This window comes from Diadema antillarum, unplaced genomic scaffold, assembly GCF_040938485.1.
Source record: "Diadema antillarum isolate AM-2024a unplaced genomic scaffold, OU_Dant_1.0 seq00000358_RagTag, whole genome shotgun sequence".
NCBI classification, from domain to species: domain Eukaryota; kingdom Metazoa; phylum Echinodermata; class Echinoidea; order Diadematoida; family Diadematidae; genus Diadema; species Diadema antillarum.
This window is the reverse complement of record NW_027271364.1, coordinates 493,314-511,407: the sequence shown is the minus strand read 5'-3', so window position 1 is coordinate 511,407 and position 18,094 is coordinate 493,314. Positions and strand designations below refer to the sequence as shown.

The following is an 18,094-nucleotide window of genomic DNA, read 5'->3' as shown; positions in this document are numbered from 1 at the left end:
TCCTTACTTATTCCCTTTCGACCTTTTTTACTGGTCTTCTTCAGGGCTGGATTTGTGGCAGTGGGCATGGTGGGCAGGTGGGAATGAGTTGGGTCTGGCTGGAAGCGTCTTGGGTCAGTTTGGCACCATCAAACCTGACTCAGTCCACTTCCATATCACAACTCAAGTCTTGAAGAGGATCAACCCGAAGGTCAAAAGGTTGGCATCCAAAAGGCTACGTGAACAAAACGGCAACGTCCCACAGGCCACTAGCTCTTTTTTTAGTTATTCAATACACCACATTATTATAGCCTCTTCCAAGTACAGTCGCGACAAAATCATGGAAGTTATTGTCGATACATAATGTCGAGAATGGTATCGTATCTGACTATGACGTCACTGTCGTCTGCGGTTGCAGCGGCTGCGTTGCGGTGTTGTTGTTAGCGGTGGTGCCACCATCGTCGGCAGATTCGTCCACCTGACCGTTGACGTAGTCAAATCCCTTAAAAAGCACGTAGAGTACAACGGTATTGACGGTGTTGATGGCCGCCAGAACAAGAAAGTAGTAGGCGAGATGGCCGTTGTTGATATCGGGTGGATACCACTCATCCCCTGGAAGCATTGGTGATGATAATGAGAAGAAATGAGCTTCATGATGATATAAATTGGAAAATGATAATGATAATATTAAACGATGACAACAAAAATGAAAACGGTGAGAACACATGCAAGAAAAAAAGCTTAAGTTAGCCGATAGTTGTCTTTGTATAATATAAGTGTACCTCGAAATATTTCTTCGTGCGATTGTACTAAAAAAAAGAGAGCTTTTCACACGTGCTCATCCTTTCGCATAATGCAAAGAGAGTCTATATACATGTAGTAGGTATTGAACTGGAGATGAAATAAGCAGTCACTCATACTGCGTCATAATAATTGTTGTGTTTTAGGTTAAGATGTCCTCTTTTCCAACATCGTCAGAAGTCCCAAAATGATTATGTTTCAAGCTACAGGTAGTTGTCACAAAGAGTCGATACTTCGATCGCATTGGTACGTTCAACACTTGATAACATACCGATGGAAAGTACAGTATGTCCCCCCCCCCCCCCAAAAAAAAAAAAAAAAATAAATAAAATAAAAATTACAACGGGCCCCTCCGCAATGATATCTTTACAAATAGTGAATCAATCTAAATACAAATTCTGGGTATGAAACTATAACTCATTGCCCACATCTTACAGAAAACCCCACTCGATTTGCTTCAGTGGTCAAAGAGAAATACGGAATTTCGTAGAGGATGTCGGTAATCTCTTCTGTCCAAGTTCTGTCTATTATTCTCACACACAAGATCAACGAAATGCTAAACTCGGAAGAATCCGATTCATGACATGCTTTACAACAATCCACATTTCTCTGTGACCGCTTAACCAAAGCAACTGGCCAGTGAAAACCACTTGCTTTTGTTTGTTTGTTTGTTTGGTTGGTTTTTGTCGAGCCCACCGGAGGTGAGGGAGACTAAGGGATCGCCTGCCGCGTCTGTCAGTCCGTCCGTCGTCCGTCAGTCCGTCCGTCGTCCGTCCGTCCGTCCGTCGTCTGTCCGTCGTCTGTCCGTAACGCTACAAAAACTTCAAGAACTCTTTACTCTGGGCTTCAATTGCAATCAAACTTCGAGGGAAGTGGGGTCATGCAAAGTTTCACATTTTACCATATATGGAGGTCACCTCAAGGTCAAAGGTCACAGACAGGGGTCAATGAACTTTAGGGCCCAATGTTAAGTTTTTATGGCGCTTTTTTATTATGGGTCATAACTTTCGATCCATAACTCCATTTGAGACCAAACTTGGATGGTAGATGTCTCTTGGGGAGTGGATGGTCACCACAACTAAGGTCAAAGGTCACAGGCAGGGGTCAACGAACTTTTAGAGCCCAATGTTAAGTTTTTATGGCTCGTTTCTATTATGGGTCATAACTTTTGATCCATAACTCCATTTGTGACTAAACTTGGATGGTAGATGTCCCTTGGGGAGTGGATGGTCACAAGGTCAATGGTCAAAAGCATGGGTCAACAAACTTTTAGAGCCCAATGTTAAGTTTTTATGGCGGTCTTCTATTATGGGTCATAACTTTTGATCCATAGGTCCGTTTGTTACCAAACTTGGATGGTAGATGTCCCTTGAGGAGTGGATGGTCACCACAAGGTCAAAGGTCACAGGCAGGGATCGACGAACTTTAAGGGCCCAATGTTAAGTTTTCATGGCATGTTTCTTTTTTTCCATAATTTTTTACCCGTTTATATCTCTTTTTATCTGTTATATCCCATTCGCGTACAATTTCTTGTACGCGAATTGGCGAGACACATTATGACACTTGCCTTTTTTTTGCGCTGGATCTCTGTTCTTGTCACAGCCATATACATCTTATTCTCGCTCACTACGTTAGTTCAGTTGCTTGTTGTGCTGCATAGGTGACAGCTGTGACAATTCGATGACCTCAAATGAAATGCATGACTCAGTTATATCTACACCTGGAATAAAAACCGGAAAGACCAAACAAATAGAACATACCTGCTGTAAGCGCGTTTATGGCGGGAACCAGAAGGATTCCTACCAGGTGACCCAAAGTGAAGTAAAAGAAGAAGATACCTGTCAAGGTAGCCGGGAGGAGCTGTAGCGACTGTTTGAAGGCGAACTCGAGTCCTGGATAGAGAGAGAGAGAGAGAGAGAGAGAGAGAAGGGGAGAGAAGGGGGTAAGAGATTGAGAGTCACAGAGAGAGGGGCGGGGAGAGGAATTGAGAGATTACACATCATAGAGTTGCCTTATACATCGTCTATATTTATCTTATTCGTAAGCCCCAGTCACATATAAATACTGATCCTCATGGATCTACACGGCAATCCCCGGATCATACCGGCAATGATCCGGGGAGTTTTAGGATAGTTTTGCCCTAGATGGAGTCTCGACGAGCGTTGATGACTGTACACACGGTATCAACACGGCAGCACAACTCATGAGGCCGGCCCAGCACGGCATCTGCACGGCATCTACACGGCGCTTCCACGGACCATGCCGGACCCACCCAGCGTCTACACGGACCATCAGGGCGTATACATGGACCAACATGGCAGCTACATGGAGCAACGGCAGCTACACGGACCACGTACGCCGGTAGACGAAAATCTGCCATAAAAAGCGAGCTGATGTTAGATTTTCATCAATCTTCTCGTTCTCGTCACGTAGGGACCGTGTAGATCCGTGTCCATCCTTGTAATACCGTGTTTGAATGTGATGGTCCGTGTAAATGCCGTGTGGCTGCCGTGTAGGTCCATGTAGCTGCCTTGATGATCCGTGACTGTCTTTGGACTGCCAAGGATACTCACGGCGCCTTGGCGATCGTTCTAAGCAGCCACACGGACCTTTACGGCAACTACACCGCAGCCACACGGGTCATCCCGGATTGCTCGGCCAACGCGGCAGTCCCCGGATGTCCCCAGATCTACACGGACCTAAATGGTCCTCCAAGGACGCCCAAGACGTCAACGCGGATCTCTCCCCGGATCACCCCTGATCAGATCCGGGGTGATCCGGCATGTTTATGTGACTGGGGCTTTACTTTGTAAACTCTGACATACTATAATAAAGTCGGCCTTGACAGCGTAGATTCGCAAGCATATAGCTTAGATTCCGAACTCGCAAAGAGGAAGAAAAGGATAAATGCTACGTCTACACTGATTGCTCAATAGATGACCTATAGCTGTTCTTCTCAAGCAATATTGCCTCCATCTGTGGTGCGGATTTGTTACGTTCTTTTTTTTTCGAACATTTTTCAAACTTTCCTTTCCTATATTGTCGTTGATGAGAAATATATATTTTGTGGCCGCCTCCGAAGAGGTCGCCTGTATTAGACATGAGATTGTGACGTCATTTCAAGAGCTTTCGTCGTAATTCATTTCGATTAATCACACAAGTCAACGTCAAGAAACCAATGCAAGCCACTTCCCCCCCCCCCCCCCAAAAAAAAGCTCTTCGTATTCTTTAATAGCCACACTCTAACTTTATAAACATATTAAACTTTGCACCTTTACCAATGAAATGTACAACTTTGCACCTTTTCTCGTCTGAAACGTGCAAAGTTGCACCAGTACAGGTGTTCCTGCTGTGTCTTTGGTCTGCACCTTTAAAAGTGCAAAGTTGAACGATTTTTCCTAGTGGGCACCATGTCAGTGTCCTGATTTGGCTAACATCACCCATTTCTTTATTTCCTGTTATTTCCCTCTCTTTTTCTTCTCTAAATGACGTTTCCGAATAATTGTCTGCCTCTAGCTTTATTTATCAAAGGGAACAAGCACACCAACCTGAAATATATACGAGAACGTCGGCTAAGGCCATGAGTAGGTACTGTGGAATGATATAGACCAGGGACAGATCGGACACGACATACTCGATGCCATCTGCGCTTGTGATTACCGAGCTCCCTCCATCGGCAATGATGTTCAGCCGAGCGCTCTCTACGGCAGCGGCAAATAAAACCGACAGCGTGGCGCACACGAGGCCCCAGACTGGTCCAAAGCAAACGAACAGGAGGCAAGTTACTCCAAGCTAAAAGGCACATGCAATTCAATGAATGCTATAAGGGGACAAACAAAAATAACTTACGACTCAAGCTTTCTCGTCCATTAACCAACGTAGCTCTGGTGTAATTGTTGGATGATTTCTGGCCTCCCTTCAGAAACACGATCTCTAGTTGGAAATAATCCATTTGACCAAATCAAATCGCAGACGTTCTAAAGACGAATTCCTAAATTCATTCATTCATTGATGTTTTATTTTCATTTGCAAACAAAATGCATGGGTAATACAAACGTCAAATGATGGTATATCCCTTGTAACATACAATGTCACACGATCAGTTGAAATACATCGTTTCATTAAGGACTTGATGGAAATGAAAATTGAGGGGCTGCTAAAAGTAGTCTAAATATTGTTTTCTTCATCATCATTATCATCATCATCATTATCATCATTATCATCTTCATTACAATCATCATTATTATCATCACCATCCTTATCGTCATCATGACCATGACCATCATCATCCTCATCATCGTCACATCGTCGTCGTTGTTGTCATAATCCTCGTCATCATTACATTCATCATTATTATGTAGTAGCATGCCTGTTACAGAATTCGGCGGTTATTTTCAGCCAACATCGTACAAGGCCTCCGAAGAAAATATGGACTGCATGCTTCAGTCTGTGCACTCACATGTTCGGAAGGACAGCGTGGTGGAAACGAGGCGCTCGCTGAGGTATGGGTAGACGTAGACATTGACGATGGGTGCCAGAGCCACCCCGACTGCCGGCAGAATGGAGCTCACGATGTCGGGAGAAATGGCGTTGCCAAAAATCTGAGGTCTGAGAAGTTGGGCTTGCTCCAAGAATGAGGACGATGTCTAAAACATAAAGAAGATAATAATTATGATATGCAAATCTAAACTGTAACCCCAGTTCATGTTTCAGTCGACTCCAACAGACGGAATGAAATGCAACGTGGCTGCAAATTTGTACTCAAAATGTAAAAGAACGGTAAAAACGTGGCACTATAAACAAGTTTTCATGAAACAAAGAAAAGGAAATAAAGATGAGGAGAGAGAAGGGAAAGAACCGGAGAGAATGCTTGCGTTCACGGCACAACTAGATAATTGGTCTTAGCTTAGAAACAATTGTTTTATAGCACGTCCTCAACTGCTAAAACCATCTGTGTAAAGTTTGAAATGTTTACATCGATTAGAAGGCATCTTGAAGGAAACCAAAGCGACAAAATGCAAAACATGAATATTTGTTGAGTGAAAAAGCAGTAATATCGGTAGAACGCATCAGTTAACTTTGAAGTAAATTTGACAGTCGGTTTTTCTAAAGTTTTGGTGTCGTCATCGCTGGATAAGGAGTCTACTACATTTTATGACATCACAATGGACAACAATTAATGAAGAAAATGTAAAGAAAATGTAACATATTTTCACTTTCCTGGCAAAATCAGTTGAACCTCACTGCTTGCGCTCTTAAATTTTTCCACATCAGTATTCTTCTTCCTCCTGTAAAGACTTCTGAACGCGTGAACAGCTTGCTTTGTTGAACTCACTTCATTGCTACTGGCTGGTAAATCTTTCGTGAATCGTTAGTACATGTATGTTCTCCCTTATTAAGGCTTCTCATGTTTCTTTTGAGGACCCACATGTCGAGTTGTTTTTTTTTTTTCCAGTATTGTTCAAATCGTATCATTACATCATACATTGTATTGTTAACATCGCTGAAACAACTGTTCATACGTATGCAGAATTTAGTTTTTTGTTTTCACTGTCTGTATTTTGAGAATAATGTGTTATTTCCTCGGGTATCCTTGCCTTTCATTTTTGCTTTCAACATTTTGGTCCTAGATGTTGCATCCGTGCTCTTCGTCTGTTTTTTAATACTCTGTACAGGACCTACGCTTAACAAGCTAGCTTTTAAATAGGTTCCATTATATTTCTTTAGCATTTATAGGAATAGAGCCAAACTTAGGAAGATTGACCGCCATGTTTTATATGTTTACAAAAATTTTACTATGCATCCTAGCCGGATATTGTGATTCATTTTATTTTATCGTATTTGATGTACATTCCTTCATTGAAAAATATGAACATAAATTGAATTAAATTGAATTGAAAATTAAAGAGTATATAATACGACCAACCGCTTTCCAAAAGCATGAAAAATTATATTGCCCTAACCAGGTGCTAACATATCTCAGTAACAAGTCGATGAAACGTGTATTTTCATGATTGTTTTTTTCGTTTCATATTTTCCACAATGAGAATAATGTTGTATAGGTTCCTTATCCAAGGATGACTCAACCGAAACTTTAAAAGTTTATAACTTTTGTCTCGATTATCCATTCTACCTTAAATATTCACAGATTTTTCTACTAATATTGCAGCTTTCACGCAATTCATGTATACATTTGGACTTTGTTTTCTTTTAAGGATTTAGAAACTTTCAAAGTCATTCATTGAAAGACTATAAATTTGCAATGCTGAATCTAAACTGAAGTCTTCAAATGGAGCATAAAATGGATTACATGCGGTAGTTCGTTGGGTTACAGACTTCAGTAATACGACATTTCCTTTAAAAAAAAGTTTGAAATCGGAATGATGTACTACAGCCAAGAACTAAGTGTCCATCGGATTACCTGGTAACGTAGGATACCGTAAGGTAGAAGGGCCGAGAGCAGGAGAGAGGCGTATAAGATTTTCAGACTGGATATCACCATGTCTTCTGAAATGCCGCTGACACTAGCAAAATCTTGCACATTGATCCTGCCATAGTACTTGGGTGGAGTTGGTGGGGATGCGGCCAGTAGTGCTGGTCCCGGTTGTGATGTGTCTGCGGTGATACCGCCGTCGTTCGAAGCGGTTGTTGGGCCAGGATCGAGGACGCCGATCAGAGGGATGGTCTCGTCGACGACGACTTCCATATCATCGACAACGGTGGATGACAAACAGCTCGGGCATGAAGTACATGAGATCTTGTCTCGGATCCAGGAACAAAGATTGCCACACGTAGACGTGAGTGAGCCGGTAACTGTTTTCTGTGCCACTTTAGCGACCGTTACAGCTGGTGTGGTACCTGTCCTCAGCGAGAAACAAATCCACTTAGTTACTGCGATGCAATTGTACTGCAATGCTTGATTATGCAAAAACGTATAACAAATTTCGATAACTGCTATATCTACCACTTCCCTTCACAGGTTAGTAACGTCATACAAATTTGCTGACGGGTATACTAGTTAACAGAATGCTACTGGTCCATTAATTTTGGAGGAACTGAAAAAAAAAATGTGTACGTGATGCTGTGAGTTTCCACACTTTGTCACGTTGTCTCTTACGCAATAATAACATACAGATTAAACACAGATAAAAATAACGTGTGGTTTGAGTTACATCATGCAATTGAAACAACGATAAATGGAACCAGTCTGGTACGTGTTTTGTTACCCTATGGTTTATCTTGTTGTTGTTGTTGTTCAGACAATAACTTCGAAAGGCTAAGCTGCTTTGAAATACCAAAGGAGTGGATTGACGAAACATGTACTCACTCCATGCTTTACTACAAACCTACGGTATAATGCAAAAGGACCCTTTTTGAGGGGTTTTGGTATATTCATTTTCTATGATGCAGTGTACTTTACTTAATGAACCTTATCTTTAACTACACCAACTCAATTTTAAACTCAGTTCATGGACCAAGCTTAAGTCTGCAATTATTGTAAATTGTATCAGGGAGGGGAGGGTGGGTTGGCAGTCGATATCTCATGACTCTAAGAAATGTATAGTTTGACATTTTTTGTCACCTTATTATCACTTGTGATGACAGTGATGTGCTCTAAGATAGAGCCAGTGTTGTACATGCTTATTTTTCTTTTGTTTGTTTTTGCGTTTTTGTCTAAATGTTACATTTTCGTATTTATTAGCAATGCCAAGTGTGCATGTCTGCTCTTAGGGAAGGTCACATGTTCGCAATTCTTAATTGAACCTACAGGAATGTTATTCGCACCAGTTGAATCTATGTATCCACTGTATCCGTTGTATACATTGTTTCACGCGTTATCCAATCGAGTGACACATTCCATTCGTGTTTGCAGAACCCCAGTACTTTTTATTCGCTCACTCGCTATTTGCACTTCCGAATTCCATGCGTTGATGCTGGTGTATTTTTCCCCGTTCTTACGTAAACATGTTTTCCCAATGTCGGCAATAGCTACTCAGGTGCATACATGTCCCCAGGACAAATATTATACCGTGTCTTTTACCACCATGTATCTTGGTCAATGGCAATATGTCATGTTTAGTATTCCTGCTCATTTTGTCACATTTCTCAACGAAAATACTGTGGAAAATAGGATGATTTGCATAGAGTTTTATCCCAATGAATATGAATGATACTCTTGCAGATGTTCAGTTATCGGAAGGTGGAAGTTCCGTAACCACTACAAATAATGAGAACGATGATAATTTTGCTTCTAAAATGTTCTTAAGTACAGAATCTGATGAATTAAAACTAGATTTTGATCTAAATGACATTCCAGCATATATGTTTTCTGCAAATTACTGCTCAGAAAAAGATCTCATTTCATCATCCCATTCTGACCCAAATCAACTTTTCATTTCTCATTTTAATATAAGGAGTTTAAACCAACATTTTGATCAATTTCTTCTATTCATTGATGAACTACGATTTACTCATGGTGTCATCGGCCTCAGTGAAACATGGTTACAGGAGAAGTCACCTTCCTCCTTGTTTCACATTGATCAATTTAAACTTATAACAAACAATAGATTATGTAAGAAAGGAGGTGGAGTTGGTTTTTATGTCACAGAAAATTTAAACCATCGGTTATTAGAGGAGTTCAGTTTTATGACAGAATTTTTTGAAAGTATTTTCATCGAGATAAAAGTACCAAATAAAGGAAATGTAATTGTCGGGGAAATTTACAGGCCACCAAATTCGAATTTAACTGAGTTCGTTGAATTACTCGATGGCATTTTGTTGAACCAGTATTTCAGAAATAAATCATGTTTTCTTATGGGTGATTTTAATTTAAATCTTTTAAACTACGATAACCATAATTGTCAAGAATTTCTCAATCAAATGCTGTCTGAGTCTTTCATTCCTCTTATAAGAAAACCTACAAGAACCACTGATATTTCTTCTACTTTAATCGATAATATATTTGTTAACAAGTTATCTTCTCCTATTTCACCTGGTATTGTGGTTACTGATATCTCTGATCATTTTCCTGTGTATGCACTTATTGGTAACGTTGACACTCTGACAGAAAGTGTGCACAACACTTCCGGTTTTCGTGTGATGTCAGACTCAAATATTAACAGGCTTAGAAAAAAGTTAAAACTCGTTGATTGGTCGATTGTTTATAATCAAAATGACGTAAACTTATCATTTGATATTTTCATAGATATTTTCATTACTCAGCTCAATACTGTTATCCCTTGTCGTAAATGTTTTAAATCAAATCATAAAAAAGTACCTCGGCAGCCATGGGTTACTAAATCACTTTTAAAATCCATTAATAAGAAAAATAAACTGTTTCGTAAATATCGTAAAGTACCCACTGTTATGAATAAGTCCCGATATACTCGGTATCGTAATATCCTTACTTCTTCATTACGGTTAGCCAAACGGATGTATTTCATGAATCAATTCGATAAATGCAAATATGATGTGAAGGGTACGTGGAGGGTGATAAATCAGGCGTTGAAATGTAATACTGACAATAATGCTCCTAGTTATGTTCAAGAGGATGATGTTCGTATTGACGACCCCATAGACATAGCTGAAGTTTTTAATGATTACTTTGTACACATTGGCCCAAATCTGGCTGACAAAATCCCTTCAGCGCACCAGGAATTTCACTCTTTTCTGGATAATAGGAATGTGGCATCTTTATTTTTTGTACCGATTGTTGAAGATGAAATAATAAAGATTGTTGATAGATTAAATAACAAAAAAAGTTCGGGATACGATGGAATCACAAATTTTTTGGTAAAGAACGTGATTCATGAAATAATTTCACCCCTTACTTTCATTTTGAATCAATCCTTATCTAGTGGTAAAGTTCCTTGTAAAATGAAAGTAGCCAGAGTTGTTCCCATTTTTAAAAAAGGGCGAAAAGATTTTGTTAGTAATTATCGTCCTATTTCCCTTTTAACTTCCTTTTCAAAGATACTCGAAAGACTTGTGTATAAACGTACCCTTAATTTTCTTCTTCAGTCAAAAATATTTACTGATTCTCAATTTGGATTTCGCAAAAAACATAGTACAACTCACGCATTACTCAAGTTTATTGATAAGATAGCTCATGCTATAGATGATGTATCTCATACTGTTGGTGTTTTTCTTGACTTTTCAAAGGCGTTTGATACAATAGATCATGATATTTTACTTTATAAATTAAATCATTACGGAATTCGGGGTAAGGCGCTAGAATGGTTTTCTGATTATCTGACAAATAGAAAACAATTTGTAAGTATCCACGGTCACGATTCCCAACCTAAGTTAATTTCTTGCGGGGTTCCTCAGGGTTCCCTGTTAGGTCCACTTCTTTTCATTTTGTATATCAACGATATTCAACACTCATCTAAGATCCTTTCCTTCGTTTGTTTTGCAGACGATACAAATTTGTTCTTTTCTCATCCAAATCCTGATGACCTTATAAACATAATAAATGAAGAACTTGTTTCTGTTCAATCTTGGATTTTTGCAAACAAACTTTCCTTAAACCTTGAAAAAACTCATTATATTTTGTTTAGTAATTCCCCACCTGTACTACCTATTTCTGTCAAGATCAACAACATTGATTTGTCACAGGTCAACAGCACAAAATTCTTGGGTCTTTACATTGATAAGTCACTATGATTTATCTTGGAGAACCCATGTTGGTTATGTAAGTAGAATTATTGCTAGAAATACAGGGGTTCTAAACAAACTTAGTTATTATTTTCCATGTAATATTCTACAGAGTATATATTCAACTTTGATATCTCCCTATCTTAATTATGGGATTCTGGCGTGGGGAAATGCTTCTAAAAATCTTATCGATTTGTTATTTATTGTGCAAAAACGCGCTATTAGAATTGTAAACCACGCTGGATACTTATCGCATACGAATGAACTTTTTATAAGCAATAAAATTTTGAAAATTCCTGAGTTATTTTCTTACAACGTTTGCCTGTTTATGTTTCAATTCTCAACTGGCCAATTACCAGATGCATTTTCCAAAATGTTCACAAGAAACTATACAGTTCATGATTATCCAACCCGCCAACGTTATGCGTATCACCTTCCACGTACCCGAACAATCATGTTCACTGGACCTAAGTACTGGAATGAACTCCCTACGGAACTTACAAGCTGCACCACTTTAACCTCATTCAAACGAAAATTAAAACAATATCTTTTGAGCAGCTACGGCATGCATATTGTATAGTACTTGTTGCTCAGTATTTCCTCCCTTGTCTTTCTCATTTATCTTCTAGTAGTAGTCCGACGGGATCCTAACCATGTACATTATTATTCTTCGATCAGTCTGCCTGTTGCGCTCTCTAAGTTTTTATTGTTACACTCGATTGTTGGAATTCTTGCGCGTGGCAGCTGTCTGTTACCATGGTCACACGGCCTGCATGGTTTAGGACCCCGCTGGAATTTGACACCTGAGCTCCATTGTCCTTGTGTGTATATTTTATATTCACGACAAAATTCTTTTAGCCCACCTTCCATTTATGTATGTATGCCAATTGTTACGTCATCATCTATACCTCCACACCCACTTAAATCCTTACAATCTCAGTCGTTGTTCTCTCAATGTCCTTACTTGTAGTAGGTTATAGTTGCAACATGTGACCTTTCAGTGTTTTATTCTGTATTTTATATAGCAACATTTGATTTGATCTTGTTCGTTTTAATCGGATCCCCCAATTATAGTATGGTCTAAAAATATCTGTACTTATGCTTCCCCTAATCTGATTTTACCACGGGACCTGCGGCTCTATACAAGCTTGCTTTTACGCAGGCCCCATCATATTTTTTTTTCGCATTATGATCTCAGTTTAACTCGCATGTATACAGACCTTCCGGTGAAGTTCTATTTTGAATTATGTTCTGTATAGATTTCGTATCAATTTATTTTATATTGTGATATATGTGAGAAATATGAAAATAAATTGAAATTGAAATTGAAATGAAATGTCGTAACTTTTCACAATCGGAGAAAAAAAAAACAGAAATATGAATATCAACGTTAACTTTACATCTTGTTGGTGGGCCGGACACAGTGTTTTGTGATTTAAGAATCTATTCATAGCGTCGTCTTATTTTCATGGGAGTAGAGAAACATACAACTTTCGTGTTATTTTAATATCAAAAGTTTTGCTTCCATATTAAAACTGGTTAAAGCCTCTCAATGTGGCAGGTTATCACGGCTACACACTCACTGCAGACCGCTTGATGGGTCGTCTTGTAATAATCCTTGGCGTAAACGAAGAATACCATGATTGCGAGGTTGACGATGACGACGATGACGAAGCCGACGAAGAAAGAGACTTTGGTTTGAACGAACGTCAGGCTGGTGTAGGCAATCAGAGGAGCAAACTGCAGCGCGCTGTAGAGACTACGAAAGAGAAGGAGCAAGATTAGTCTAAGTTCCAGACCGTCAACTCGTGCTAATTTATTTATTTGATTAGGTCATTATTTCGAAATATTCAGCTAGAAAACGATTTCGTAAACGAAATAATGTGTGTAATTCCGAAGGCTCCTTAGTACGCACCCTTTTTTTTTTACTTTCTAAAGATTCTTTTTTTACTTTTACTTTTAGACAAAAAACCTTAGGAATAAAGAACTTTTGATTTAACTCCGCAGATGTTCCGATTAGCAACGATTTTAGAGAACGCATTTCATATTCGGACAACAGGACATCTTGGTATGAGGAATTTGTTTGTTTCAAAATAAAGAACAGTCGGAACAATGAACCTTAGTTCAGTTTTAAAAATACAGCGTACGACAAAAAAAAAAAAAACTCTTACATGTGGAAAAATGTTTGCAAGACGGCATCACCGTACTGCTCAACCTGTGAGGCAGCGAATGGAGGTGCCGTCGTGTTGATGGCTACGACTCCCAGGCCGATCAGGATCCGACCAATGAAGTAATAGATTTGCCTCTGATATATGGGTAGACCGTACTGCGGACCATATTGAGCCCAGTCGAAGGTAATCAGAGGAAAAATGCAGGTACCTGTGGACGCAGAGAAAAGTAGAACCAGGAGATGGGTCAGGGTGGTCGACTTGTTATCAGCCAACTTGATCGGTCAATGTGTAGCGTAGATAGAGCAGACATGGTGAGGAATGTCATCTTGTCTTTAAAACTTCATCTAGCGTAAAGTACAAAAAAGTGGCTCCTTTGTTTTCATCCATTTTGTTTCTGTCTTTGTCCATCAGAGGGTGTCACTTGGTTAAGATTTGTCCCTTTTTGTCTCGCCCACCGGAGGTGAAGGCGAGACTAAGGGATCCAAATGGCGTCCGTCGTCCGTCCGTCGTCCGTCACAAATGTTAAAGTTTACCTGCAAGACTCTCTTATGATGCATAACTTGCCAACAGTTACAGCAATGGCAGCCACACTTGGGTGATAGATGCACTAGGGGTATCTTCATGTTATGGTGTTGTCGGAGGTCATGTGATGATGTCAAAGTCATTTGAGGTCATATATTAAAGAGTATGTGCAAGACTCTTTTCTATGTTAAAGTTTACCTGCGAGACTCTCTTTTGACAAATAACTTCACATAAGTTGCTTGGATTACAACCTAACTTTGGTCATAGATGCACTGGGGGTACCTTCATGTCATGGTGCCGTTGGAGGTCACAGGATAAGGTCAAAGGTCATTTGAGGTCATACGTTAAAGTTTACTTGCAAGACTCTCTTATCACACGTAACTCGACACATGTTGCTACAATGGCAATCAAACGTGGGTGATGGATGCACTTGGGGTACCTTCATGTTATGGCGCCGTAAGAGGTCACATGATAAGGTCAAAGGTCATTTGAGGTCATACGTTAAAGTTTACTTGCAAGAGTCTTATCACACGTAACTCAGCACATGTTGCTACAAAGGCAATCAAACTTGGGTGATGGTAGATGTCTCCTGGGAAGTTGAAGGTTACCACAAGGTCAGAGGTCACAGATGGGTCAACGAACTTTTAGGGCCCAATGTTTAAGTTTTTAGGGCGCATTTCGTTTATGGCTCATAACTTTTGATCCCTTTGTCCGTTTGTGACCAAACTTGGATGGAAGATGTCCCTTGGGGACGTGAAGGTCGTCACAAGGTCAAAGGTCACAGACAGGGGTCAACAAACTTTTAGGGCCCAATGTTATGTTTTTAGGGTGCATTTTGATTGTGGCTCATAACTTTTGATCCCTATGTCCGTTTGTGACCAAACTTGGACGGTAGCTGTCCCTTGGGGAGTCAAAGGTCATCACAAGGTCAAAGGTCACAGAAAGGGGTCAAATTTTAGGGGCCCAATGTTAAGTTTTTATGGCGCGTTTCGATTATGGCTCATTACTTTTGATCCCTTTGTCCGTTTGTGACCAAACTTGCATGGTAAATGTCCCTTGGGGTGTTGAAGGTCACCACAAGGTCAAAGGTCATAAGCAAGTCAATTAACTTCTGGGAGTTATAAAAAACATTAATTCCTTGTACACGAATGGGCGAGACACAATTTGGCACTTGCCTTGTTTATATGAAGAGACGGTCAGTAACAAATATGTACACAAAAGTGCAAAAGAAGAAGGACGAGAGAAAAGTGCATGGTCTAATTGCCGTCACGAGAAGAATTTCCCTCTAATGACACTCAGTCAGCTACTATTGACAACTACTGTTTCCCGATTTTTTGACGAAAATAACTGTTTGCGTATATATACATACTTCTGGGGCCACCAAAGTCCTTCCCGCGTCTCTCTTCTAATACCTCATCTCTTTTTTCTTTCTGTTCTTCCTCCTATCCCTTACATCTTCTTCTGCTTAATTCTCTGCTTCTTATTCCTTGTGCGTTCGATGTTAGTTGCTGTTTTTGCCTCTTTAGTTTGTGGTTTGAACACACTGCACTAGAGCTAAGACACCACTTACCCAATAAGCAAGATACACCACCAACGTGCATTACTGAGTACGGCCCCGTGCACGAGTCAGATATCAGTCCAATGATGGGGAAGAGGAGAATGTTGATGGCGAAGACAATGATCTCAGTGGTTTGGGCTTCGGAATAGCCATAGTGGAGGAATTCCTTGGAGAATAAGGTGAGGTTGGTGGCCACGGAGAAAAAAATGAGTTGGGCGGAAAACGCCCCCAAGACGATGAAGAAGGTGTTGTATACAACCTCCTTCGGAACCGGTGCATTGCCGTCTGTACCATCTACCAAGTCCCCGAGGTGTGACGCCATGTCGGAGAAGAAGCCCCCTACGACTGGTGGGGCGTCTTCATCCGCAATACTAACGACTTCAGAGACCGCATCCTCGGCTGTAGCTGAAACGCTGTTATCCGTTGTGTTGGTTGCTTCCTTCGCCTGAGACGATGTTGGTGGCGCAGAATTAGACTTCGTGGAAGACGTCGGATCGGAAGACATACTGTCTAAATTTGCTCTTTTGCTTGTTATGGGTTTGTATAATAGTTTATCCGTATGTTTTTATTCCGACCAATAAAGATCCATTTATGAAGTGAGGAAACACTATATAGGCGCCTGTTTCGAAGTAAAGCAAACAGAAGTGTAATGTAGCCTGGAGATGTCTTGCTGAGCACTTTCAAAGGACGTTCCTCGTTCCTGCCGTCAAGCAGAAGTAATGGCTGCATAGGGTTCAGTTGATATGTAGACGTCCTATCCATGGTACGTATCTTCTCTAAATGTGAACAAATACCTATACACGCACATTAAAAGCTATAAATTTTTATTGCTACAAACTATCATTTGATTCGCGGGAGAGTGTACTGCTGTTAATTGTTTTCCAAATGTCTTGTCAATTTTGAGGTCCGACAGTAGGCACTAGTAGTTTAACTCACCGCTTTTCACTAGGCACGCTAGGGCGAATTGAATTAAAGAGAAAATGACTGACGACGAAAGCAGACGCAAAAAAAAACAAACAAAGTATACGATAGAAATAATGAAAAGTAGTATTATAAAATGGCGACGTAGAAAAACAAACTCTGTTCTTGTAACTCATGTTTTTTCTTCTTTATTGCTTAAAACTGATGAGTGTTATGTTTAATAAGTATGTGACGTCATTTAATTTCATTTTTCTTCATGTCTACAGTATTTGCAAATTCTAGATTTCAATATTTCAATCTCAACATACATTTCGTTTCATTTTAAACAAAAAATACAAATATAGAAGCCATATAATGCTGATTAAGAAAAACAATGCACATGTTCTAAATATGTCGAAATATAACAAATTACAATGATAATAGATTGTAAAGCAAAAATACATGATGCTTACTCAATAATGTTGAAAATGATTGTTAACTGAATTAAAGGGATGGTTCAGTTTTGGTTGAGGCGGGAGCACTGGTTTTAACTTTTTGCGAAATGATCAGAAACTACTTACATAAGATATCAAAGAACATACAATTCTAAAAGGAATTAAAAGTTTATTTGAGGGAAATAGATTTTGAAACGGCTGTATGTATTATATATATAAAGTGAAAAAAGTTGGCCCCACCTTTTAGTAGGAGATCTATTTCAAAACCAATTTTCGTCAAATAAACTTTAAATTCCTCTCAGAATTGAATGATCTTTAATATTAAATCTATAGGTTGTTTCTTACTATCTTGCAAATAGTAAAAAAAAAAACCTGAACCCCTATCTCAACCAGAACTATTACTATCCCTTTAACATCTCAAAGAGTCACATAGTTCAATAAAGTCCAACAATTGCAGGACACTTCGGAATATTTATGTTAGCCGGTTAAAATGCAATGTAAGCTTTACGTAGCTACCAGAAAGGCACTTTCTGACAATGTTTCTTACTCTTAATTCTCAGCAGTAAGGTCGTACATGTTACCGGTGACATTGACATTGTTCATAGTTCAAAGTATTGTTCATAATATCAGCATCATATATCAATTCAATGAGTAAATGTACAATAGTATATAGAAGAATTTAAGATGAATATGTTTTATTGATATAACAAATTGGTGCTCTTGTTGTTTTGTTCCAGTGTTCCACGTCTTACAAGCTTGGCTTTTTCAGTGGAACACTGTTTTCCATCATTGTGATTATTTACTATTTTTGTTGCCATGGCAAAGTGCATTGTTTCTTTCTTATGACATCATTCGTGCATATACTTAATATTGTATTTGGAAAAAAAAATCCTTTATCAGACGAGTGTAAAAAAAAATGAAAAAATTGTATCACTTTGGATTATGTCAACTTTTTCTTTTCTTTTTAATGATGGAAATAAATAAACTATTGAATTGAATTGAATTGAATTGAATTGTGGACAAACGAAGGTATGAGAGTAAACACTCACTGA

The 18,094-nt window shown here is 39.3% G+C and overlaps 1 protein-coding gene across 1 annotated transcript; it reads right to left on the bottom strand.

The window, feature by feature from the left end:
• Nucleotides 1-367: 367 nt before the first annotated feature.
• Nucleotides 368-16,192, bottom strand: LOC139731138 (solute carrier family 15 member 4-like). The gene is made up of 8 exons (XM_071642022.1): nucleotides 15,700-16,192; nucleotides 13,608-13,815; nucleotides 13,020-13,195; nucleotides 7,202-7,638; nucleotides 5,240-5,426; nucleotides 4,329-4,532; nucleotides 2,541-2,672; nucleotides 368-591 (listed from the first exon to the last, which is right to left on the bottom strand). The coding sequence occupies exons 1-8, from the start codon at nucleotides 16,190-16,192 to the stop codon at nucleotides 368-370; spliced, it is 2,061 nt and encodes a 686-aa protein (XP_071498123.1).
• Between the last annotated feature and the right edge of the window lie 1,902 nt (nucleotides 16,193-18,094).

Excerpts from the sequence above, each read along its gene's own strand:
- LOC139731138 (XM_071642022.1), bottom strand. The coding sequence starts at position 16,192 with ATGTCTTCCGATCCGACGTCTTCCACGAAGTCTAATTCTGCGCCACCA. Across the intron at positions 7,639-13,019 it reads GACCCATCAAGCGGTCTGCA|GTACCACACCAGCTGTAACG; the intron begins GTGAGTGTGTAG and ends CGCTGAGGACAG. Across the intron at positions 2,673-4,328 it reads CGTTCTCGTATATATTTCAG|GACTCGAGTTCGCCTTCAAA; the intron begins GTTGGTGTGCTT and ends CTCTCTATCCAG.